At 41.3% G+C, this 27,737-nt stretch overlaps 1 protein-coding gene across 6 annotated transcripts in view; it reads left to right on the plus strand.

Annotated features, from left to right (window-relative positions):
• LOC117358018 (sterile alpha motif domain-containing protein 12-like) overlaps positions 1 to 27,737 on the plus strand; it is a 91,344-nt gene that overhangs the window by 53,739 nt on the left and 9,868 nt on the right. For 2 of the 6 annotated variants that reach the window (XM_033939412.1, XM_033939415.1), the window contains one exon: positions 16,454 to 17,810. In XM_033939412.1, coding sequence (XP_033795303.1) covers positions 16,454 to 17,088 — 635 coding nt within the window. In that variant the 3' untranslated portion in view covers positions 17,089 to 17,810. Of the gene's footprint in view, positions 1 to 1,220; positions 1,296 to 7,126; positions 7,171 to 16,453; positions 17,811 to 27,737 lie in introns of those variants that run through there. The other 4 variants (XR_004538930.1, XM_033939416.1, XM_033939417.1 and 1 more) reach the window with 4 other exon arrangements.

Here is a 27,737-nt window from a genome sequence, read left to right on the forward strand (position 1 = left end):
ATCCCCCTCTTTTACGAACGCATAGTGCGGGTTTTAGCGCTGGCAGCGGCTGTAACTGCTTCAACGCTCATAGGAATTCTATGAAGCGTTGGAGCACTGCCAGTGCTAAATCCCATGCTATGCTTTTGTCAAAGAGGGGGTATGTTTTGTAACATTCAGCTAATTGTCATGGTCTCTGTTGGAGTGTCCAAAATGGGATACACTGAGATTTTTTCATCAACTGAGGTGCAAAGATTAATGCTGAGTACTATTGTGAAGTTTTTCTACCACAGCAACTGCTACTGACCATTTGACATGTTGCTGCAAGCAGGGCTGTGGAGTCGGTAGATAAATGTTTCGACTCCGACTCCTCAGTTTTTTTTACTTCAGACTCCGACTCTAACTCCAGGTACCTGAAATTTCCTCCGATTCCGATTCCTCAACTCCGACTCCGAGTCCACAGCACTGGTTAATTTTGAGATCGTTAAAATGGAATGTCAAGTTGAGAGAAATGAGCATTTTCGACACCGCCTTCTTTTTGCTTTTAATCAAGGTTCTAAGGCCGCAGAAGCTGCTCGCAACATTTGTGCTGTGCTATAGCTGAAAGAATCGCTCGTGATTGGTATGCCAAGTTCAAAAATGGAGTTGGTAGATAAATGTTCCGACTCCGACTCCTCAGTTTTTTGTACTTCTGACTCCGACTCCAGGTACCCGAAATTTCCTCCGACTCCGACTCCACAGCCCTGGCTGCAAGACAATGCACCTGCCCTTTGTGCTCGTAAAGTCATCCAGCTGCTGCAGAAAATGGGTCAAGATTTAATTTCACTAGAACCTAACGGATGTAGCGGTATATAAGAAATAAATTACATTACATTACATTACTTGTGACCCCTTAGCAGTCCAAACCTGAATCCTGTTGACTACAGGATTTGGGGGTCTTATGAAGCAGCATGTTTATGACCATATGATCATCAAAATCAAGGTATATATTCTCAAAATGGGCCTGCACCCTAACATAAAAAAGACAAAGATCCTGACAACTGGTAAAATGAATAATTGCATCCTTAATGGAGAAGTAACAGCACTTGTAGACAATGTCGATCTGTTTGGATCAATATTCAATAAGGAAACACCAAGCAGTCAAGAAATGCAATGACCTGATTGGCAGAATGGCTCTGAAGCACCTAGACAAGATATTCAAGTGTATAGATTTAACTGCTACAAAGATTTGACTTTTCCAGGCCATGGAATTTTCAATGATATCATGTGGATGTGGAAGTTGGAACTGTGAAGAATCAAGACAGGAAACAATGGATGTATGTAAATATTTAATTCATTTTTTAAATTTACCCCCTCCCCCCTTTTATGAAACTGCATTAGATTTTATTTATAATCAGCCACAGCAGTAAAAACTCAGATGCTTATAGAATTCCTATGAATGTCGGAGCTAATACTGCTGTGGCCAGCGATTTTTTTTTTTTTTTTTTTTAAAAGGCCTAATGTGACTTCATAAAAGGGGGCCTTAATTTCTTCAATAGTGAATGCAGACTATTAAAATGGTGTGCCTTCGTCCATAGAGGGCTCACAATTTGAGTTTGCATTTGATCAAGGGAGGGTTAAATGATTTGCCCAACATCACAAGGAGCTGCATTGGAATTTGAACCAGGCTGCTCTAATTCTAAGCCCAAAAGGCTACTCCTGTACTCCAGATTATGGTGCTGGAGAAGAATACTGTGTATACTATGGACCTGCCAGCAATATGTCAAATCAATCAATATTGGAGGAGATCAAACCAAAGCTTTCCTTGGAATCTCAAATGATGAGACTTCAACTTTTATACTTTAAACACAACTTGTGAAGAGAAAGATCACTAGAGAAAGACATAGGGCTCCTTTTACAAAGGTACACTAGGGTTTTTAGCGCATGCACAAAATTACCACGCGCTACCGCCAGCTGAAAAGGAGGCGGTAGCGGCTAGCATGCTTGGGAATTTAACGTGCGTTAAGGCCCTAGTACATCTTCGTAAAAGGAGCCCATAATGTTTGGCAGGTTGAAGATCAATGCCAGATAGGAAATCCGGAAATGTGATGGATCGATAAAATAATAGCAGCTATGGATGCCACTCTATATCAATGATTGGAGATCGAACCTGGTTCAGGCCAACCATCCACAGGTTCGCCATGAATTGCATTGACCTGATATCACTTAACCACCACTAAAGAATAGATTACAAATAGACACCGTTTCCCCCTCTCTTATCTAGGCAACTTATTTTATAAAATGACTCTGAGTATAAGTAATGGGACATAGTTGTGGTAAATTTCCAGTCTGGATTGGCAAGGAGATACCTTCAGTGTTTGTGGAAAATCATAGGAAAACATTTTTGTGCAAGCTAGCAGTTATCACAGGGATTGCTGGTGTTCAATCTGTAGTTGTAATCAGAAAATTCAGTAGCTTCCTTGTTTGGGTTTTTTGTTTTTTTTAGAATTGTACTAAAATGTAATATATAATTTGCAGCTATTAAAAAGATTATATGCCAGTAATAAGGTGTTAAGATCTTCTCATTACATATCTGAATTAAACCTGAGTTAAAGTGGAACAAGTAACACACACATAATAGCCAAGGTTGATATAGTTTTGGAACACTTCACCTCTGAATTAAAAACTCTGAAATTTGTGCATTCATTTGCCAGCATCTTAACGTGTTTTCCTGAATTTGCGTTTTGCTAGTTAGTTCTTCCTATATTCATTTACCCTAGTGTATACAATATAGAGATTAACATCTTTCTCCTGACATACCTAATCAGGACAAGGCAATATTGTGCAGTAAGCAAATCACTAAGAACAGGACCTCATTTGTGGAGGGAGTGAAGAACCATTGAATAAATAATACAATTTCCTTTAATTTTTCTCCTGTAAACAGCACATTCAAGAATCAATACTCCTTTTATAAGTTAAAGTAAACTGAAATGAACCCATAACTCAGCCAGGCAAAAGCAAATGGTTAGCACACTCTTGAAATTTGTATATTGGAACAAGAGGTAGAGTTGCATCTTTCAGCTAAGTATACATTTTAAAGTTTCTGCACTTCAGCAATGAGGAGTGTCCTGGACCTCGTCAAGAATCCTCCTTGGACTTTCAACAATACCCTCTCAGGGAGTAATTTTAAGACAGAGTGTTGCTAATTTTGTAACCCTTATTTCCACATAAAGGGTCAGATTCAATAAATGGCGCCCCAAATTAGGCATTGTTACGATCCATGCTAAGATAGTATTCTATAAAGGCCTCTGCGCACCGAGTGTCCTTGACAGAATAGTAGTTTGGCGCATTTCCAGTGTTTAACTTTGGGCTCAAGTACTTAACACCTACCAACGGTTGGTGTGAAAGATGGCTCCCAATTGATGGCAGTTTGGCGTACAAATCCACTGGGAATGCCCCGATGCCCATGTCATGTTTTGAGTTGCATTCTATGAAATTTAGGAATGCATGTTATGGAATAGGACGTAGACAGATGATATGTAACTTCTAATTAGTGCCAGTTAACTGCAATAATTGAGTGGTTATTGCCTTGCCGGACTAATTTACATGGCACACCATGACATAGTAAAGGGGGGGGGGGTGGTCTGCCCTTGGTGTCTTCTTGGTGGGGGTGCTGGTACCCCTCCTCCTCTTCTCCACCCGCCACACGCCTTCACTCCCCCCCATACCTCTAACTCCCCCATACCTCTAACTCTTCACTGGCGTGAGCAGCAACTCAAACCTGCTGCTTGCGCTAGCGTTGGCTCTCCCTCTTATGTCACTTCTGGGTCCTGTGCTTATGAAGTGACATCAGATAGAGAGCCGACACCGATGCAGGCAGCAAGTTCGTGATGCTGCTTGTGTCAGGAAAGTTAAAGCGGTACAGGAGAAGGGAAGGGGGTGCGCGCGTGCATGACAGGAAGGTACGGGGGGGGAGGAAATAGAAGAGGGCGAGGAGGAGCGCCACTGCCCTAGGCACTTCTCACCCTTGCTATGCCACTGATGGTATATCTGCGATTCACACCCAAATTTGGGTGACCTGTACAGAATCTGGAGCAGGGATCTCAAAGTCCCTCCTTGAGGGCCACAATCCAGTCGGGTTTTCAGGATTTCCCCAATGAATATGCATTGAAAGCAGTGCATACACATAGATCTCATGTATATTCATTGGGAAATCCTGAAAACCCGACTGGGTTGAGGTCCTCAAGGAGGGACTTTGAGACCCCTGATCTGGAGGGAAGTGATGATTTATGCATGTAAGTGGGCACTTAGAAACCTAGGTCACGCTTAACTATATGCATGGTGCATGTATCTGTACAGTAGACATGGTCAGGAGAGGAGTTATGGCAGAGCATGGGTTGCAGTGTGAGTTTTGCACATACATTTATACCTGCTCTTGAGCAAACATAAGGTCTGCGCCTTCAATCTAGACACTATTGCTGCTGGATTTATTCTAGCATTTTATAAAGCTGATAGCGGCGGAGCAGGCAGGGGAAGCCCCAAGCCGCTGATTGGTAACTTTAGGGAATCTTGCCGGCTCAGCTGATCGAGGATTCCCCTGCCCTGATCAGATGCAGTCCCTTTTTTTTGGGGGGGAGGGGGTGTAGATGTTGTGCATGTGCTGTGTGAAAATTTCAGCACAGATTATTCAGTGCGGGGGGGGGGGGCATTCCCATTATTCCATCACAAGGAGAACTCATTTAAATACTAATGAGCTCCTTGCAGTGCATTTGCATTGGGTTCTTGTAGGCTGCTACGAGGATCAATAGCAGCCATGGAGATTGGAGAACCCTTTTGTGCACTGGGAGGAGGGTTTCTGTGCCATTAAGATGCTTTAACGAGTCTTACTGGCAAGGAAAACCTTTTGTACATTGAGATCTGAGTCTGGTTCCTACTACAGCTCCTTGCGACTCTGGGCAAGTCACTTAACCGTCCGTTGCCCCAGGTACAAAATAAGTATCTGTAATATGTAAACCACTTTGATTTTAACCACAGAAAGGTGGTATATGAAAATCCCATCTCCTTTCCCTTTTCTTTACTGTGCAAAGGGGAGACCAAGAGTTATGAATCCTTTGAAATGTGTCAAAGATAAGCATATATATCTTTAGATATACTTGTAAGAACATAAGAATAACCTTACTGTGTCAGACCAATCTAGCCCAGTATCCTGTCTTTACACAAAACGCTTCTAATCATCCAGAAGACAGTTGAGGATTTGAAAAGATTATATAGAACCAAGGTCTGCTTTTTTGTGTTAGTGTTCTGGAAGAGCTCACGAAATGGGGATAGAGCTATAGGAACCACCCTTCTACAACACTTATACACAAAACCCACTACATTCTCCTCTAGTGCAGTGGTTAAAGCTACAGCCTCAGCACCCTGAGGTTGTGGGTTCAAATCCACGCTGCTCCTTCTGACCCTGGGCAAGTCATTTAATCCCCCCGTTGCCTCAGGTGCATTAGACAGATTGTGAGCCCGCCGGGACAGACAGGGAAAAATGCTTAAGTACCTGAATAAATTCATGTAAACTGTTCTGAGCCCCCCCTGGGAGAACAGTACTGTATATAAAATTGAATAAATAAATAATTTAATCTTTAGGCCAAATTATAAGCCTTTTCATTGTAATAACTCATAATCTTTAGTGATAGTGAGAGACCACATAAATCTACACATATAATATGCACATAAAACTTCAGTGATACTCAAACATGTTTATACTCAGAAAAACTGAATTGCTAACTGACCCAAATACGGCTATGGATTTCTCTTGCCCAAGAATGGTCCGAAAATGCAGGCTTCTCATGATCACCTTCTTAGTGCTGGGTTTAAGAACATGAGTTGCTATACTGGGACAAGTCAAAGATCCATCTAACCTAGAATCCTGTGTCCAACAGTAGATAATCCAGGTAAAAAGTACTTGGCAAAATTCTAAAGGAGTAAAATAGGTTTGCTCGATTGTTTGTTTGTTAGGATTTATTTAGTTTGTTTGCATTGCATAACTGATGCACAATACAAAGTAGTTTACAATTAATAAATTATGAAAGTAAAAGAACTATAATATCAGATAGGAAAGATAAGCACTCTTCCAAAGGAGAAAAAAAAGCAAAGTAAAATCGCAGAGACAGATAAGGTAGGAGGCGCAGGGTCTTTTTGAAGAAATTCACCCAAGGTGATATATATCAAGTATAACCTGGGCATACAGTAGGCAGAACAGTAAAATATTTAAACAGCATCTATTATAGGATACTATGCTATTCTGTTTATTTGCAACTGCTTCTACTTTCATGACAGCAGTCTATATTCACTAAAGACACTAACCTAATAAGATCTCAGGCTCTGCTTTGAGTGATATATTTTTGGGAGGGGATTTTACTCTATTATATTCATGGAGAGATTATTCTTAGGGTTAGTAGGCATCTGTATATCGGTTTTCCTGCCCTCTAGCCCAGTGGTATTCAACCCATTCCTCAGGGACCACTTGGACAGTCGGGTTTTCAAAGTCTTTTGTCATCCATATTCATTGTGGATATCCTGAAAACCTGACTGGCCAGGTGGTCCCTGAGGACTGGGTTGAATACCACTGCTCTAACCCACCTTCACAGAAGCAGTTCAGTAGCCAGATATTTCCAGACATCTGCAGTAGAGAATGACATGGGGACAAATTTTTCCCCATGAGTTTTGTCGCTATCCCTGTCCCTGCGCCATTCCTGTAAGCTCTGACTTAACCACACAAGCCTTGAATATTTATGATTTTAAAGTGTTTGAGGCTTGTGCAGATGAGTTCGGAACTTGCAGGAATGGGGCAGGGACAGGAAAAGAACTCTATGGGACAGGATGGGAAAATGAGTTTCCGTGGGGACGGGGAAAAATTTGTCCCCATGTCATTTTCTAATCTGCAGCCCATGACAGATGATTTGAGATTTTCTTAGACTGTGGCCCAGTGTTTGGAAAGAACAAATGTGCTTAAGAAAGAAAGAGAAAAGAAAATCCTGCTCTGGCTTTGTTTGCTCATCTCAAAAGAAATGTTGAAATCAGTATGGACAGACTAGACGGGCCATTTGGCTTTTATCTGCCATCATCATGTTTCTAATATGGATTCTAACTCACAGTGATCTTCTGTTGTCCACAGGCCTAGGATAGACTCCACAATTTGGAACTCTCTGGCCCCTAAAGGTGGGTACTGTGACCCTTGTCTATACTTGTATTTCAAAACCAGAAAAGTGGTTGATATCAGTGTTGACTTTTCCAGTCCAAGAATCAGTTGAGAAATAGGGCAACTAGCCATCGCACACATTTTCTATTGGATGAGTAGCCTCTGGCTCTTGGACACATCGCTTAATGCTCCATTGCCTCAGGTACAAATTTAGACTGAAAGCCCTCTGGGGACAGGAGGAATACTTAGTGTACTCAAATGTAACTTCCTTTGTGCTACAACTGAAAAGGAGTGAGCTAAATCCAAATAGTTCTTTGCCTGTGGATATATATGCTTCTATTTTCAGAGCCACCAACATGGCAGTCTTTGGGCAGTCATTGTTAGCATTCAAAGAAATCTGACAGGGCACGTCATGTATTAAAAATGGTGATTTTACTGCAGATATCACCCAAATGACCTAAGCAGCCTATTTTATTGTGGTTGGGATTCATTTTATTTCAGTCTGGGTAGCAGAGTCTTACATCTTTAATTTATTGATGATACATTGTCTGATGAAAGGCAATACTATTTTCATATAGATAGGGGCATTTTTAATAGATTTAACAATATACGTATTTAAAACAAGAGAGATTTAGGGTTACACCTGATCATCTATCTAACATACTTTCAGAGCCGGCATTAGGGGAGGGGCAAACAGGGCAGTGCCCCACAGCTCCAGTGGGTCCCATGACTCAGGATCTCCCACCTTTACCCCAACATGGCCCAACATTTCTCTCCCTTCTCCCTCATCTTCTGATCTACAAAATCCATTCCCTTTGGCAGTGGCTCTGAATGGCTGCCTTGAATATTTCTATCTGCTATGTTCCACCCAAGCGAAAACAGGAAGTTGTGTCAGAGAGGGTCCAGAACATGGTAGAGAGAAATCTTCAAGTCATCTGTTAGAAGTGAGCACCGAAGTAAATGGATTTTGTAGATCGGAAGGTGAGGAAAAATGGAGAGAAAAATCAAGTCATGCTGGGAGAGTAGCATTGGGCCATGCTGGTGTAAAAAGTGGAAGATGCTGGGCCATGGGGCCCCAAGCTAATAACGGGGGGAAGGGGGAAGGTATGAGAGAGAGGGGGACATGCTTGACCAAAGTTGGAGGAAGGGGCCTGAAGAAAGAAATGATTAGCCCAAAAATGGAGGGGAGGGGGAGATAAAGAGCTGATTGGGAAGCTGAGCTCAAAGTGTGTGGGCACCAAATTTTTTCCATTCCCCCTTCCCAAATGCAAAATATAAATACCTGATCCCCAAGCCCCACCAGCTGAAAACTTCTTTCTCCAGTTCAGTAGCAAAATCTCTCCAAACTCTGCAGCCAGTGGCAGCTCAGGGATACTACTGCTAGCTGCAGAATTTGGAGATTTCTGGCAGACAGACTGGATGAGGAGGTGGTCTTTAGCTGGCAGGGCTTCAGGATCCCCATCAGCTATAGTAAAAGATGTGTTTTGGGGTTCGTTTGTTTGTTTTTTTGGTGGGGGGGGGGGACGTGGACCCAGGACTCCCTTTGGTATGCCACAAATTATGTTCAATACCAAAAGAAGTGCACTTCTGGTTTTAGTTCTCCAGTGTTGAAGTACTTGCTGAGGTTAATTTCTTGGAGTTTCCAGTTCAATTTTGGTCATCATATTTTTATTTGCAGTCCCTTGTTCTGTATTTTGTGTGTGAAGGAGTAGCCTAGTGGTTAGTGCAGTGGCTTGAGAACCTGGGGAACTGGGTTCAATTTCCACTGCAGCTCCTTGTGACTCTGGGCAAGTCACTTAACAGCCCCAGGAGTCAGGGAGGAGAAAAATCGGGGGCCCCCTCTTTAATTTATGCTCTTGGCTCAGCATGTCTAAAACTGGCCCTGCATACATTCTGTAATGTTGAACAAATCTACACACCTAGTTTTTAACAAAAGCCCAAATATAATATGGGGAGACCTATATTGGACATCTTTTGAAGAAATTACAAGTGGGAGGAATTCATTAAGATATAACGCAGATATATAGACACATTTTGCTATTTAGATGCTTGCTCGATTTATATTCTAAAGAAGGCACCTCTTTCCTTTAAAACAATCCTTTTTGACTGGATTAACATAATGCTAAAGGGAGATCTTTTCCCAAACTATCTGAAACATATAATGTTAACACTTTTATTTGTTTTTTTTAATATGCAGGGAGGGGTGGGGGGTCTGAGCTGTCAAGCCTTACTTTCCTGTCAGTGCCTGAGCCAATCAGAAAATTTTGCCTGCAAATGTGGCACAACAAGGTTAGGGAATCACCCAATGATGATAGAGAATCACCCAGGGTACTCCTTTAAATATTAATTAGCCCATTTTACTACCATTTTAATATTAATGACCTCGTTGTACACCCAGGGTACTCCTTTAAATATTAATTAGCCCATTTTACTACCATTTTAATATTAATGACCTCGTTGTACACCCAGGGTACTCCTTTAAATATTAATTAGCTCATTTTACTATCATTTTAATATTAATGACCTCGTACTACATTTGCATGGTAGAGTTGGAGACTGCTAAGAAGCTCGGAAAAGACTATGGTGAGCTATTCTGATAATCAGCTAGTAAAATACTGGCATGCTAAACTTGCTGGAATGGTAAGTTTTAAGAATCCTGCCCTGAAATACAGTGCGTTAGTATTTTCTGAAACTATATCATGTGTTTGCCCTTCAATACCAGTGTCATAACTCTATTGCCATAGTGTCCTGAAACTTGAATTGATTATTCTGTTCAATACAGTGTGCGTGAGTGTGGAGTTAGTATCTTTACTTTTGCCGCAGTGTTGAGTACTACTTCTTCAGTTAACGATGAATAGTTTTCATCCCAGAATGTCGGAGATAGCGATTGGGCCCCTTTCAGCTCTGTTCAGTTTATCCAGGACCTATGAGGCAAACTGATATAGTAATACACCACAAGGATTAACACCATCAAAATATAAACTTGTTAGTTTTATACCAGTGGTGGGCATGGTAATGAAAAGACTACTGAAAGACAAGATAGTGTATACTTTGAAGCTAGTGGATGACTGGGAAATAGGAAACATGGTTTCTTAAGAGGGAAATGTTGTCAGACACCACAGACTTTTACATAATCAGGGAAGCTACATTACTTGTATCTGTCTTGCGTTTCAGTAAAGATTTCTAGAATTTGACTCAGGACAGCGTATCACAAATCATTCAAGCCCAAGGTATGCCTAACTAAACAAAACAATTATACAGCCCTCCAACATTTCATGGGGAGACATGCATGACCACACATGTTCTCAGAAACTCTACTCGTGACTCGGAGGTTTGCCGCAGCCACGTTTGCCTCACACGCTTTTTGTTTGTGTTCACACCAGCATCTATACAGAGACAGAGCAGCTATCATAGACTCTTGACAAAGGCAGGATTGCCGAGACACTGCCAATGTTGAGTCCATTAGTTTGATACCATGCTGTTCTTCAATAAAGTATGCTTTGGAACAACCCAGTTGACATCTTTTGCCTCATGACTTCCCCTTTCTGGATTTGCTGCCTTCGTCGCTTCGTCGCTCAGAAACGGAGCCCAATTAGTGGTCTGGACATGCATGTCAGACAGTGAGGATTTATCAAGGTATACCTGATCAATTCTGAAAGTACTGTATACCAGCATGCTCTGACACAGTGGTTGAGAAACACTGACACAGAAAAATGGTGAACAATTTAGCAAGTCTGGGAGCTGGAAGAATAATTACAAACTTGGGGAGAAGTTAACTGAGGTGATAGCACAGTAGTCAATAGAGTTCACTATGGCGAAGAGAAATTGATCCATGGTCTTGTACATAGTTATTTAGCGTACCAGTTTATACTTGCCAATCCAAGATGTTTACGGTGTAAACCTGTTTTGCTTGATTTTCCATCTGCCAAAGGTTGTTCACATAAAAGACACTTCCAGCGGCTATTGTCATTTCAGGCTGCACCATGGGATAAAGATTTTAGTCGTTTAATAATTTCTTCTTCATACCAGTATTTTAGAAAATTGTTAAAAACCTATTTATTTGTTAAATTCTTAAGAAGTGTTAATGTTTTGTAATTTGCTGAGATTGTTCAGTTTTTTTCTTGCTTTGTTAACCACATAGAACTTTACGATTTTGCAGTAAAAAAATACATTTTTATGTTATGTTATCACTGATTTTTGCCACAAGGAGCAGTGCTAAGTCCAGTCCATTTCAGTTTCTTTAAGGGGTCTTTTTATCAAGCCACGCTAGCGGGGTTAGCGCGTCGGACATTTCATCACGTGCTAACCCCCATGGCCGGCTAAAAAACTAACGCCTGCTCAATGCAGGCGTTAGTGGCTAGCGCGGCAGGCGGTTTAGCGCGCAGTATTACGCGCGTTAAACCCCCTACCACAGCTTGATAAAAGGACCCCTAAGTAAGACTTGGAAAGTTTTAGAAGGAGAAGCATGCTTGCTTGCTAATATACAAATCTGTAATGCAGTAAACATTATGTAATAATTAGATAATATAAAAGGTAATGGAAACGTTGTCAAAGTATGGTAGCTGTGTTATAATCTCAAGAAATGTTAAAGCGAGCATTTGGAAGTCCAAGAATCAATTATTTATTTATTTTTTGGGAGGTGGAGAGGGGTGTCGGGTAAAGAACTAGTCATCACCAAACAAGAAAGAGATTTGAGTCATCTTGTCTAATGACCTGAGAGCTAGTCAGTGTGGCAGAGGAGTTGGGAATGCTTGAAGTCTACCCGGATGCATAAAGGGAAGGTATCATGAGCAGAGAAAGGGAAAGTTGTTTAATTACAGTTCTTATTAAGAAGCCATCTTGAGTACTATCTTGTGAAGACCACATCCTACAAGGGGTCATCGACAAGCAAGAGTCAATTTTAAAGGAAGTTCTCCAAAATTCTATTTGACATAAAGTGGGCCAATTCAGAAGGATTTAAGGAATGAAAGAGGTACTTTCTAGAAGAAAAAAGGTTGAGAAAATATAAAGCAAATACTGTTTAAGGCAAAGGATATAATACTAAATGGAGAAAACTAAAAGGAATGCGAGAAAACATTTTCATTGGGAGGGATGGTGGACACCAGGGACCATATTCAATAAATGATACCCCAAATTAGGCACCATTAAGATTTATGCTAAGCTAATATTCTGTAAAAAGTGCTTCCCACCCCTAAATATGGAGGTGAGGATATCATATAAAGCCTATTAAAATGTGGTATAAATCTTCATGCCCAGCTGATGGCAGTTGGATATGCAAATCCAAGTATTCTATAACATTGAACCTAATTTCTGAGAATGTCACTGACCTGCTCATGCCCCTCCCATGGCTATGCCCCCTTTTGAACTGAGTCCTATGAAATTTAGGCATTAAATTGATAAGGTCAAAGAATTTTTCATACTGGCAGGAGTAATTACTCCCCTTTTTTTTTTTTTAGTTCAATAAATTTGTATTTTGAAAAATACAGAGAGCAATTCAAATACATAAAAAATAATATAACATTTTGTATATATATATGGTTTATAAATATAGAATAAACTATAAAGGATCATAGTATTAAGAAAAGCTCAGAGTAATGGAGTTATTTGTGAAGACTGTATGAGAAAAAGATGAGATAGAACAGAATAAAAGTTAAGGAAAGAAAGAGGAAAAGTGAAGAAAAGGAAAGGGGGACAGGAGTGTCTACAAGTCAGAGCGTACATATGAATCTAAGAATGACCAGGGTGATTTTTTGCTTTTCAAATTCTTAGAGATTCGGTGTGTAATTTTATTCTCATATGCATATGATTCAAATCTATGATACATACATAAAGAGTTCCACCAAAACGTATAATCTAATAGCGAAGATGATTTCCAATTTTTCAGAATGTGCATGAGGGCAATTATCAACATGGTATCAGTGAGTCTAGGAGGACAATTTGATTGCACAAAGCAGGGATGTTGAGATCGAAGGATTATAATGTCCATAGAAATCTCTTCTGAGCAGTTAGTGATAGATTGTATGGTGTTCCAAATTTGGGTCCAAAAAGAGCGGACCAAAGTACAATGTAAAAACATGTGATCAAGAGTTCCCTCCTCTTTCAAACAATTCCAGCAAACAGAGTCTTGTTTTAATTTGGCTTTCCACATGCGAAATGGGGTCCATATTGCGTTCCACATAATAAAGAACATTGATTGTGAAACTCTAGCAGATAAAAGTGGGCGGTTTGTTGAAGACCAAAAGAGTTCCCAGTCAATGTCAGAAAGCGGAGTGATGAGTATATTATCCCAGTGTTTCATAGAATGGTATGAAACAGTGAAGAAATGATCTCTCAGAATATTATAAAAAAAAGATATAGCTTTTCCTTTTGCTAGAGACCATAAAGACCAATGGCAGATAGTATTTTTGGAAGACATGAAGTCATATCGTATGTGCACAGAAGACAGCACTTCAATGAGTGTGATCCACTGTGAATAAGCAGAAGAGGGCAACATATATGTGGAACAAAGTATATCAAAAGGAATTGACGTAGTGAGAGTAGACAGTTGATGAGCAAACCATATACCTGCCCGCTGCCACCGTTTCCATGAAAGGGATTTGCCTTGGTTTTGGATTTTGGGATTATTCCAAAGAGACATGAGTGGGCTAACACTAATTGAGATCTCAGCTATATTATCTAAATAATGGAGAGCATGCTGCGTTGAACTTAACAGAGAATACTTTCTCAAATGTCTGGGTATTGATATCGTTAGTAAGCAGGAGATGTGTAAAGGTTTGCATAGAAAACATTCCGTTTCAAACCAAGTAGGAGGGTCTTGATAAAAGGAATCATTAATCCAATAAGCTCCATATTTAGTTAATGAAGCTATATAATAATGGTAGAAATCCGGGATGTTAAGACCACCGTTAATTTTAGAGGCTTTCAGCTTGGCTAGAACAATTCGAGGTTTTTTCTTGTTCCATATGAATTCGGATAGCTTCCTATTTAGCCAATAGAAGAATGATTTACGGCATAGAAGAGGAAGCATAGAGAGAATGTAATTTATTTGAGGTGCTAGAGTCATTTTGATGGAAGCTATCCTACCCCACCAAGACAAATAAAGTGGTGACCATCTAGATGTAGTGTTAAGAACTAAATTTTTGATTTTAGATATATTACTTCCAAACCTTGTACATTTGCTCAATGTATAATTAAGAACAGCACTGCTACACCTTTACAAACAGCGCAGCTACAGTCTACATCAGTGGTCTCAAACTCAAACCCTTAGTGGGGCCACATTTTGGATTTGTAGGTACTTGGAGGGCCGCAGAAAAAATAGTTAATGTCTTATTAAAGAACAGTTAAAGGAAAGATTTATAATCTATAAAGAGTTTTACCTTATGCAAAATTGTCATTAACTATTTTTTCTGCAGCCCTTACATTTAAAGTTTAATATCTTTCCTTTCTCAGAACTGACATATTTCAATCACTATATTGAAAATAAAATCATTTTCCCTACCTTTGTTGGCTGCTGACTTTATTTTTCTGTGCTTTTAACTGTTTCCAGGGCCTTCTTGTCCTTTGACTGTTTTTTTCTCCGTCTTCACTTTCTGCCTTGCATCCATCTTTGGCATTAACTTAATATTCAATTTATCTGCTTTCTTTTCAAAATCTACGTTTCCATGTCTTATCTTCCCTTCTATCTCTCTCTTTTTCCGTCCCTATTTCCATGGTCTGACATCACTTTCTTTCCTTTCTCTCCCTCTCTCCTTCCTTCCTTCCTTTCCCCTGGTCTGGCATCTGTCTCCTTCCATCCCCCCAACTTTTTATTTCTTTCACCCTGTCCCTTCTTTCTTTCTCTCTCTCTCCATGCCCCCTTTCTTTCTATATGTCTCTCTCTCTCTCTCTCTCTCTCTCTCTCTCTCTCCGTTCCCCTTTCTTTCTTTTTTTTCTTTCTCCATGTCCGCCCTTTCTTTCTGTCTCCCTGTCCCCCCATTTTCTTTCTTTATTTCTCCCTGCCCTCCCCTAAGCCACCATCATTGGGGAACAGGCCACCACTGCCGCAATTGGGGAACAGGTCAGCGCCGAGACCACTGGTCTACATGCAGGATATATTCTTCAGAAGCCTCAGTGGTGACTAGTTTCACACAAACCACTCTGCCTATTGTTCAGCTAACTCTTCTTAGGCTTCAAATATTGTTTAGTTAAATTCTCATAAAACACACATTTTTGGGGGAAAAAAATCCTTCACAATAATCCATGTCCAAAAAGGTACTTAGTTTGAGAAAGTGTGTCTCTTTTTAAAGACTTGGGCCAGTTCAGTTTGGGCTACTTGGGCCAGTAGTGAGGGGAGGAGGTGCCTGGGGAGGAGACACCCCTGGCACCCTCCTCTCTGACCCCCTCTGCTCCACCACCCAATGCCAAATTTGTGCCCTCCCTTTCTCCATACCTTTTTAAATCTTCGCCAGTGCAAGTAGCTTTTCTCAGACTGCTGCTCATGCTGGAGTTGGCTTTCCCTCTGATGTCACTTCCTGGCCCTATGACCAGGAAGTGATTTCAGAGAACCAGGCCAGCATGAGCAGCAGGCCGGAGTAACTGCTTTTGCGGAAGATTTAAAGAGGGGGAGGGAGGCCATGAGCATGGTGTGAGAGGTGTAGAGGTGCCAATGCTCCCACAAAGATGCCTCCATGCTCCCCCCTCCCACCTTATTACACCACTGACTTGGACCAAGAGTTAGGTGAATCACGGGCAGAGTGGCTCATGTGAAACTAGTCACCACTGAGGTTTCTGAAGAATATATCCTGCATGAAAATTGTATCTGCGCTGTTTATAAAGGTGTCGAGGTGCTGTTCATAATTACACACTGAGAATTGAGCACATGTACAAGGTTTATGAAATTTAGGTATGAATGTTGTAGATTATAGTGCAGAGCATATCTGCAGAAAACTCTGAATGAATGCCAATTGACACCAATTGATTAATGACTCATTAATTAATTAGTTTATACACACATCTGCAATTCGTGTCCAAATTGAGGCAACCTGTACAGAATCAGGGGGCAGGTACAGACCTTTGCCAGTTTTGAATCCTTTCACCTCCATCAGAATTCAAAAGGACTTGAGAAAGAGAGAAGATCAGATTAAGACTTTTTACAGCATAGTAGGCCAGCACATACAGGGATGCTGAGTAGATCAAATGGTCTTTTTTTTTTTTCCTTTCATCTCCTATCTTTCTGTTTCACTAGGCTCAGGTTGTATTGGTTAAAGCTAGGACTGAATTTACATCACCAAATCTAATATCAGTATTTTTTTTTTCTATTTAAAGATGGCACCATCATGAAGACAACAGAATTTGAGCAAGTCTATGATAGTGACACCAACTCAGTCTTCAGTCTTAATTTGGAGCATATCAATAAGGAAATAACTGCTGCTGAAGGAACACCAAAGGAGGAAAGATGTCATGCATATGTCCAAACGAGCCCAACACAGTTGCTGTCCTTTATAGAAAGTCCTCTCTCTCAGGCCCAGCAACATCAGGTAGCTATAACTAATGATAGCTACTCATTGATTAACAGTAACTTAAGAGCTGTACGTGGATCCTTGGCTGGAATGCGTAAAGACATCAGTAACATGACTAAGGCCATGTATACACTTGCAAAGAGTATCAACAAATTAGCAAAGAGGAATGTAACATTGAATACCAAACTAGTGTGTACAAATCAGGCTGTAGGTGAGACCATACAAAGGTTATCGGGGGTGCTTGACACACTTGGAGCACTGACTGGCGTGACTGCTTGCAGAACTAAGGGAACTGATAGAATCATGCAGGAATCAATTGGTTCCGCACCGAGTGGCAATCCACAAACACCAGAATTGTTGCCAGAGATTGTGCTCAATGCACGTTTTCCACAAAGACAACAAAGACGAGGGTTAAAGCGAGCAAAAAGCAAACAAATATAATAGAATGGCTATTTATGGGTTACCATGTGCAGTAAGTATCCTAATGGCCGATTGTGTTGTTTTGAATTATAGAAATTGATTTTTTTTTTTTTTTTTTAAAGAAAAGACAATTGTGTATGCCCTGATGAAATTTATGTAACATGTTTAATGAGGATGACATTAGAATTGTTCCTTTACTTATTACTAGTAAACAAGCTGTTTAGCATTAAAGAGGATAGTGTGTTGTACTGGTTAAAGCTACAGCCTCAGCAGCCTGGGGTTGTGGGTTCAAACCCACGCTGCTCCTTGTGATCCTGGGCAAGTCACTTAATTCCCCCATTGCTTGTAAGTTTCAAGTTTTATTAAAATTTTGATATATGGCAATATCATAAATTCAAAGCGATGTACAATTAAAAATGGGGTCTCCGTTATTAACTACAACAAACACACAAACATTACAGACTTATACATAGGGGAAGTTCAGAAAACTACAATAAGCGTAGTAAAGTAAACAAGAAAGATAAGTACAATGGGAGGGTAAGAATTTTAAAAGTGTAATAAAAAAGTAAAAAGGAAATTAAAAAGATTAAAAAAAAAAATTCTAGGTGGAAAAATTCTGTAAAATATCAGTGCTATTTTTATAACTGTTTTTGTATGTATTCCTATAAGCACTGTTTTAGTTTCTCTAAAAATGAATAAAGATTAAAAAAAAAAAAAATAAATTTCTCGAGGCCTGACACAAAGGAAGCCAAAGTTTCTGCAGTGAATGGGGCCAAAAAAGAATCCGGCGATTATGTCTCAAAGGCATCCTTATACAACCAGCATTTTAACAGTCCTTTAAATTTTTCTTCTTTAATAAGTGCTGGTAAAGAGTTCCATATTCTGGGTGCAGTAACAGCAAAGATCGTATCTTGTCTTATATTTATTATACTAAGCGATGGAATTACTAGAAAGTTTTTGTCTTCTGATCTCAAACTTCTAGTAAGAATATATGGAATAATATACCTTTCTAGGAATGATGGGGCTTTAGTTGTTAATATTTTGAATACAGTGGAACCTTGGTTTACGAGCATAATTCGTTCCAGAAGCATGCTCGTAAACTAAATTGCTCGTATATCAAAGCAAGTTTCCCCATAGGAAGTAAGGGAAACTGCTTTGATTGGTTCCACCTCCTCCCCCCCCCTCCACGAGGCTACCAGCGCTGCTCCATTCTCCCCTCCCCTTGAGGAATCCGACGCTGTTCCAAACCCCTCCCGCGATCCAGCTTCCCCCCCCTGCGAACCGGCATCCCCCCCCGCTCGCGTTGCCCCCCCTCCACCGCGATCCTACTTTCCCCCCTCCCGAGCAGTCAATGACACCCTTTACCCGACTTGGCACCAGTGCCGGTGCCCGAAGATCCTCCCTCTTCTGGCGCGGCTGGGCGGTGCGTCGAAGATCCTCCTTCTTCTGGGCTGGGCTGGGCTGGACTGGCTTTGAGTATTTGCACATGCTCAAAGTCTTCTGATCTCGCTCTCAATCTTGGAGAGAGCGAGACCAGAAGGCTTTGAAAATGATTGAGTACCTGAATAAATTCATGTAAACTGTTCTGAGCTTCCCTGGGAGAACAGTATAGAAAATTAAATAAATAAATTTTGTTTCCATATTCCTTACTGGGTCATTTAACCTTTTTGGACTTTAGGCCAGATAGTATTTATTTAAATACAGCAGTGTGTTCAACAGTACTACATATTGCATATGCTACACTATTACACATTGTTATGGGCAAGCATATGTTTTGACAATTCAGCCAAGCTTTTCAGAAGGCAAAACATAGGCCAGGATTCTCAAAAAACTGCATTAAAAAGCGACGGTCTGCTAACGCAGCCGTTCTGCTAGCGAATTTAAATAATCGAATCATTCTCCAAAAAAACGCTCATGTGAATGAGGTTGGCAGAGAGTGGCTGAGACTTATCAAGCCCAATGACTATTATCTGATGCTGCTCATCCATGTTGACACTAATGATACAGCTAGGTACCCCTCCGAATGTATCAAAATTGACTTTGTGGCTCTGAGAGAGAAGGTGAAGCAGTCAGGTGCGCAGGTAGTATTCTCATTAATCCTCCCTGTCAAGGGTAAAGGCCAAGGCAGAGAAGCTCGCATCCTGGAGATGAATGCGTGGATGGTATCATCGAGAGCGTTTTGACTTCTCAATCATGGTCTGATTTTCCAAGGGCTGCTGAGTAGGAATGATGTGCATCTATCAAAGATGGGAAGAAGTGTCTTCAGCAGCAGACTGGCTAACCTACTAAAGAGGGCTTTAAACTAGGAATATCAAAACTCTCTAGAGAGTATGAGCACTCAAGTAAGTGAATCACTAAATACCTCTACACAAATGGGAAAAGGGGGTAGTGTCTGGAAAGCAGTATATATTAATGCTCGAAGTATAGGAAACAAGGTTCTGGATCTAGAGGCTGTGAAGGAAGAGGCTGTGAAGGAAGTGGCAATCACAGAGACATGGTTCATGGAGAACCATGACTGAAATATAGTTATACCAGGCTATAATCTGTTCAGGAATGACAGGGTAAGAAGAAAAGGAGGGGGAGTGGCATCATATGTTAAATATCATATTAAAGCCACACAATTGCAAGATCTGCAAGGTAAGGAAGAGGCACTGTGGGTCAATCTGGAAAGAGGGAAAGGAAATTGTATTTACATTGGTGTGATATACATGATGTGACCATTTATTTTTTTTCATCAAAAGGGGACATCTATTAATTGTCAGATTCTGGAGTTATTGGGGCAAATACATTTCATTGAAGTCATCCATTTTCCCTTCCTGCGCAAAAGTCTTGTTTTCTGTAGCTATAGGTCATTAGAAGAACAAACAGAAAGATATAATTGCTTATAATTTGTTTTTTTAAAAGGATTTTATTATATTTCAAAAATAATTTCAATACACGAGTTCACAATGCAGCAAACAAAGCAGCAAAAAAAACCCCAGAAATCTGTACATTATTTTTAATTCTTTCCTTCCTGAGCAGGACTGTTAACATCTTTTATCTCCCTTCATTTTTGTAATGTAAATGTGGATAATTATTTGAATTCAGTTCACATCTTCATTGCTGGCTCAAGGTGAATTATGTGTAGATATAGTACAGTAGATATTTCCCTGTCCCCACTGCTTTCAATTTACTAATTCATGTTAATGCATTAACATGTACTCTTCAATTAATATGAGTTATTACTAAATAGGCCCCGTTGACAATAATGGCGCTTAAGTTAAATAGTGAGCATTGATGTATTATTGCAGGTTAGTAAATCCGGCTATAACTTTGTACCTAAGGCAATGGAGAGTGATGTGATTTGTCTAAAGTGACAAAGGGCATTCAGTAAGTAAAGCAGAATCTGAACTTTAAGCCCAATCAATTTAACCCTTTACTTAGCAGATGGTGAAATGGCTGCTTTAGGTAACTTGATATTGAAAGACAGCAACAGTGCCAAGTAACAGGCATTTGGAGATGCAGATTTCCCATAAGAGCCATAGAAGACACATGTTGCTTCTGAGCAACAATGCCAAATAAAGGGTTAAAATCAGGAGTTGGGGTCCCTTTCTTCCCCTCCACTACATTTCCTTAAATGGCATCTTTGATTCATTGATCCCTCTAGCTTTAAATTTTTCAAGATCCTCGAATTGCAGAACTATCCATGTATTTAAACTTTATTTTCCCACTGTAAAAGGTGCCAGATCTATCAGTAAAATTGTTCATTCCTTCCCCTATTTATTAACAGCAATTTGGAACGACCTACCTTCTCAAATAAGATTCTGTCTATCCTTTCAAGTTTTTTTGAAAAATCCTGAAAACTATGCTGTTTCAGCGTTTTCTAGAAGATAAGTTTCCATGAGGTCAGTTCTCTCTATTAACTGCAATTACAGGTAGTCGTCGACTTATGACCTATGCGACATGCGACCATTCAACTTTACGATACGTTTTTCCCAGCCCATACTAATTATAGTACTGTACAGTATTTTTTACCCCTCCCCGCGTACCTTTTCCCTGGTGGTCCAGCTGTGTATCCTGCCTGAGCCCCTCCTGCCGATGTCAGAAGCCAACAGTGCACCCAGGCCGGCACACACAGGAGCGAGAACCACAAGTCCCGTGAGAACTTACGGCAGTGTTTCAGTCAGCAGTGCAGGGCAGGGCGGGCGTTCTAAAAGCTCGCTTCTGTGCATGCCAGTGTGAGTGCGCTGCTGGTTTCTGACATCGGCAGGAGGGGCTCATGCAGGATAAACTGCTGGACCACCAGGGAAAAGGTACGCGGGGAGGGGTAAAAAATAGTTAGTACAGTACTGTATTAACATTGGCTGACTTACGACTGAATCAACTTACTACCTATTAGTCGGAACCGATTGCGGTCGTAAGTCGCAGTGGCACCCGGGGCCCATCATTTTTTGACACCCCCCCATCTTTATAAAAATATAATTTTTAGTAACAATCCACATATCGCACAACAAGAGTGTACCTAGGAAAAGGCAGCATCTTAAACACTGCAGTGAGCACTAGAACACCAACACATACATTGTAAAACTAAACAAGCCAGATCCTACACAGTCAATTGATCCTGTAGTCAATGCCAACTGAAAACTATGTTCTTTTCATACACACAGAACAGAAATACACCCTCGCCCAATATGGAATAATCACAACTAAAAATAGAAATATGTAGACAAAAGTTAAACTAAACCGCCAAGAAATCAAACCCTGGATACAATGCAACACCACAAAAACAGTAACACATGTCCTCTAGTACAGTGCAAAATATAAAGACAGTAGATGTAAATTTGAAAAAACAATCACCACTTTACAAATTAACAAATAAAAATAAAACAAATAATGAGAAATAAAAAAATACCATTTTATTGGACTAATTCCCGTAAGCTCGGTCCCCATCCCCGCAAACCACCTGATTCCATCCACACAAGCCTTGAATTGTTTATATTAAAGTATAAAAAGAAACAATATTCTGTACAATTGTCAATTTATAAATCAGCGTCTTCTCCCCATTCTCTCTTCCCCATTTCCTTTCAGCGTCCTCAGCCCACTCTCTCTCCACTTTCCTTCAGCGCACGCACATAAAAACAAGCAAGTAATTTTATATCATTTTCATTCTATTCATTCATAGAAATTAAAGTCTAAATAATGCCAGTCACATAACAAAACATGATTTTACAAAAATAATTCCCTGCACAGTCAAACCTGCAAGGATTACTAGATGTCTTTCAGCAGCTCCCCTCCCTCCCTCCCTCTTACCTTTGTGGCCAAGTCAAAATGATCTACCAACAATAAAATTTTAAAAACACAAAGCACGCTGTACGCAGAGAAAATCTTAATTATCATTTATATTCCGCGGGTTTTCAAAGAGGTCAAGGCAGATGACTTTATGCAATGTCACCTCAGTAACAACTATACAAAAGTAGACAAATATTCCCCCTCCCTTTTTACTAAACCGCGATAGCGGTTTTTAGCGCAGGGAGCTGCGCTGAATGCCCCACACTGCTCTCGATGCTCATAGGCTCCCTGCGCTAAAAAACGCTATTGCGGTTTAGTAAAAGGGGGCCATAGTGCAAAATATAGACAGCATATATAAATTCTCAAAACGGACACATTTTGATCACTAAATTGAAAATAAAATAATTTTTCCTACCTTTGGTAATTTCATCAGTCTCTGGTTGCACTTTATTCTTCTGACTGTGCATCCTATATTTCTTCCCTTCTTTCAGCCTCCTGTATACTTCCTCTCCTCCAGACCTCATTCCCTCCCCAAACTTTTTCTTTGTTTCACCCTGCCCCCTTCTTTCTTTCTCTCTCTCTCCATGCCCCATTTCTTTCTTTGTTTCACCCTGCCCCCTTCTTTCTTTCTCTCTCCATGCCCTCTTTCGTTCTGTCTGTCTTTCTCTCTCTCTCTCTCTCTGTGCCCCATTTTTCTTTATTTCACCCTGCCCCCTTTCTTTCTTTCTGGCTCCCTGTCCCTCCCTTTCTTTCTTTCTCCCTGCCCTCCCCTCCCCCATGCCACCACCATTGGGAAAATGCTGCCACCGCCGCTAGGGAATAGGCTGCCACTGCCACCATCGGGAACAGGCCGGCGCCGAGTTCGCCCTGCTTCTCTTCCCCGCGGGTCCGACCAACTCTCACCGCCCGACGTCAATTCTAACGTCAGAGAGGATGTTCTGGGCCAGCCAGGCAGCGATTGGCTGGCCCAGAATGTCCTCTCCGAAGTCAGAATTGACGCGGGTGGCGAGAGTTGGTCGGCCCTATAAGGAAAAGCAGGGAGAACTCAGCTCCGGCCTGTTCCCGATGGCACTCAAGTGGCTAAAGAGCCGCAGTTTACCGGCCTAGGGAGAACACTGGAGGGTGGCCAGCTGTGCACCCCTTGGGGCGTAAACCTGGGGTGGACCTCCCCCCCACCCCCACCTTGGTATGCCACTGTCTGTACCTCACTCCCTCCCTATGACCAAAAATTTTCCTTTCTTCCATTCCTGTGTACACAACCATCTCTTTCCCTCCCTTCCTCTCTCCCAAGTTCATGCCTTGTGTCCAAAAAAGCACTCCCTCCCCCCTTTTGTGTTCCACGTTTGCCTCCTAGCCTTCATCTTAGCAACTTTCTCAGCCAAATACAACTCGAGCTGCGAGGCTCGACTTCTGCTCCTACCTGCCCTGCCGCGCACAAATAGCCGACCGGAAGTCTTTCCCGATGTCAGCGCTGATGTCGGAGGGAGGGCTTAAGCAAAGCCTGCCCTCCGACATCAGCGCTGACATCGGGGAAGACTTCCGGTCAGCTATGGGTGCGCGGCAGGGCAGGTAGGAGCAGAAGACGAGCCTCGCGGCTCGAGTTATATTTAACCCCGCGGGTCCCCTGTCGTCCCCATTCAGCTCTCTCCTGTGCACCCCCTTGGGGCTTGCACCCGGGGCGGAGCTCCCCCCCCGTCCCCCGTCCCCCCTCTAGGTACGCCACTGGTAAGTCAATGACTACCTATACTCTTAATGGAGTCGAGCCTTGTTTCTTAGGGATGACTTGATATATAAGTCCAAGATTTAGTTTAGTTTAGTTTAGTTTCCTGGAGAATTTTGACTCACTTTCACTATAGGTTTCACAGATCTTTTCCTCCATTTCTGGAATTCATTGGGTTCTGATGTCCTTCTTATGTGTGTAACAGTTCTTCTCTCATGATCTCATAGAAACATTATGGCAGATAAAGGCCAAATGACCCATCCAGTCTGCCCATCTACAGCATGTCTCACACTTTCTTGAATTCAGACACTTTCTTTTGTTTCTACCACCTCTACGAGGAGACTATTGTAAAAAAGAATTTCCTTAGATTACTCCTGAGCCTATCACCTCTTAACTTCTGATATACCAAAAGTGATTCTAGTAATGGAATGGAGTTAAAAGTATTAGATAAGATGCTAGGGTCCACCTTGGGGGTTGGCGCCCAAGAAAAAGATCTAGGTGTCATTGTAGACAATATGCTGAAACTTTTCACCCAATGTGTGGCAGTGGCCAAAAAAGCAAATAAAGACCTGGATTCTCTAAACAGCGCCCATATCAGCAGCTGCCGATTGCGTGTCAGTCATGTGACAGCACCCTTTAGAGAATCACACTTTGGAGAAAGATATATGCCGGAAATGTAGACCAGGGTTTTGAAGGCCTACATTTTTGATGCCTGCCTTTGCTGTGAATCAGGCGCTTTATAGTGCCTAACCCCACTTCCGATTAGGCACCGCCGGAGGCGTGATTCTGGCGCCTTTTGATTAGGTGCAAGTATGCACTTTAAATTTAAAGTTGATTGCCTTTTCAAACAGTGTTTCTCAATAAACTTAGGTGCCGTTTATAGACTTTCCCTCAAAATGCTAAGAATTATTAGAAAAGGGATGCTAAACAAGACTAAAATGTTATAATGCCTTTGTATTGTCCATGGTGCAACCACACATGAGCATGGCATTCAATTTTGGTTGCCTTATCTCCAAAAAGATATAGCCGCACAAGAAAAGGTTCAAAGAAGGGTGACCAAACGTTACCCCAAAATATGACTTTCTGCTGTGCGGGGGTTAAACTGTGGAACTCACTTGTCAGTCAGTTACAAAAATGCTGTGAAAAGGGCAGTTTTAGAAAATTACTTAAAACGCAGTTATTTGTAAATGCATTTTTTTCTAGATACTGAACCCTCATGATTGTTTTTTGCTGAACAATTTTTGTATGAGTCCTTCTATAAGCCTGGTGTGGCTTTCATTCTTTTATAGTCTATCTTCTGAAGATTATTTGTTTATATTTGTTCAAGTTTATTGTAAATTTGATTGATCGCTTACTCAAATTTCTAAGCGATGAACAAATCATTAAAATTATATACAATTAAAAGGGCAGCAAAACAAATAGACTAAACAGACTAAACATATGTAACATGATAAGAACTAACAGTACAAATATGTTAAAACGAGAGGAGAGGATGGGTAAGAAATACATATCGCTAGTAGAAAAGAAGACAATTATGGTAAAAAATAATAGGGAGGGAATAAACAATGAACCTTAAAAAGGTTATGAAGATGAAATGAAACTCTAAATCAAGCTTTTTTTTTTTTTTTTTAGGTATCAAAAGCATCCTTGAAAAGAAAGCTTTTCAGTTTGCTCTTAAATTTATCTAAGTTGTTTTCTTCTCTTAAGTAAATAGGGAGGGAGTTCCATGTTTGCAGAGCTGTAACAGAAAAAATAAAATGCCGCCTTGCATTAATAATTTTAAGTGAAGGAATAACTAATAAATGTTGATCAATAGACATCAGTAATCTGGTTGGGGTATAGGGAATCAATGATTTGTAGATGAAAGCCGGAGTTTGATCTTATTTGTTTTACTGAATTATGCATGTAAAGATATGTAAACCATTTAGGTTTAAACGGTATACAAAATTTTAAAATAAATAAACCTGCTACCCGCGGCTCTCCCTCTAATATCACTTCCAGGTCCCATAGAAACATGATGGCAGATAAAGTCCAAATGGCCCATCCAGTCTGCCCATCTGCAGTAACCATTATCTCTTCCTCTCTCTAAGAGATTCTACGTGCCTATCCCAGGCTTTCTTGAATTCAGAGTCTCTGTCTCCACCACCTCTTCCGGGAGACTGTTCCACGCATCTGCCACCCTTTCTGTAAATAAAGTATTTCCTTAGATTACTCCAGAGCTTATCCCCTCTTAATTTCATCCTAAGCCCTTGCATTCCAGAGCTTCCTTTCAAATGAAAGAGACTCGACTTATGCACATTTACATCACGTAAGTATTTAAACATCTCTAACATATCTCCTCTCTCCTGCCTGTGTGGAACACTGTCAAAGGCTTTGCTAAAATCTAAATATATCACATCTAGCCCACTCCCTCTATCCAATTCTCTGGTCACCCAGTCAAAGAAATTGATCAGATTTATCTGACAAGACCTACCTTTAGTGAATCCATGTTGCCTCTGGTCTTGTAATCCACAGAATTCCAGATATTTCACCATTCCCTGTTTTAGGATGTGACTTCAGAGGGAGAGCCAATGCCAGCATGAACAGCAGGTTGGATCTGTTGCTTGCACCGGTGAAGAGCTAAAGACACTGGGGTGGGGTGGACGGCAAGATGGGGGAACAGCAGTCAGAGAGAAGGAGAAGTACTGGCACCCTACTAAGATGGTGCCCAGAGTGGTCTGCCCCCCTTACTATGCCACTGTGTGCTAGTGTCCCACCCATGACCATCGGTGTGCTGCTATCCCCCCATCCACCCCCAAGATGACCGGCCCTTCTGTCCTAAACCACACCCCCATGGCTGGTACTAGTGTCTTCCCCCATTCCCCCTTTTTTTTTCTCCCCCTTATAACCCCATTGTATTATGTAACATCTTTCTTCTCCCATGTATTCTTTCCCCATGCTTCTCCAATTCATGATGTAACTTCATACTTCTTGCATTTTGTAATTTGCTGATTGTCCAGCCTTCTTTCTATGTGAACCACCTAGAAGTCAGTTTGACTATGGCGGTATAGAAAAATAAAGTTATTATTATTATTACTAGTCATTAAGCCCGTTACATTAATGGGTGCTAGAATACTGTTCACCCTCTATGTTGCCCCTTCCATTCACTGCCCTCTCTTCTCTTTCCATCCAGTGTCCGCCCCCTCTCTCTCTGTCCCATATGGCCTCTCTCCATCTCCTCTTTCCTTTTCCCTTGGTCTGGCATACCTTCCTCCTTCCCTCCATGCCCTGCCATCTGTTCTTCTCTCCAAGCCATTCTCTCCCCCTCTGCTTACTTTCCTCCTTCAACTACTTCATCGGGCAACAGCAGCATTCACAATTCATTGCTGTTGCTGGCTTCAGGTATTCCTCTCTGGCGGGTCCTGTGTTCATGAAAACAGGAAGTAGGCAGGACCGGCCAGAGAGAAAGGCCTGAAGCCGCAACAGCAGCGAATTGTAAGCCCTGCTGCTGCCTGAAGCACCTGAGGCAGATGCTTCTCTCCCCTCCCAGCCCAACCCCCGCTGACTCTGCGACCCTCCCGGCGAGATGACTTTAATAACAAACCTCCCTCCAGCGTTGGCAGCCGCAGCACGCTAAACAGGCTGGTTCGCGGCTTTCTTCTGCTATTGAGTCTCTCTGTCGCGTCATTGATGACATCATTAG

This window comes from Geotrypetes seraphini, chromosome 3, assembly GCF_902459505.1.
Source record: "Geotrypetes seraphini chromosome 3, aGeoSer1.1, whole genome shotgun sequence".
NCBI classification, from domain to species: domain Eukaryota; kingdom Metazoa; phylum Chordata; class Amphibia; order Gymnophiona; family Dermophiidae; genus Geotrypetes; species Geotrypetes seraphini.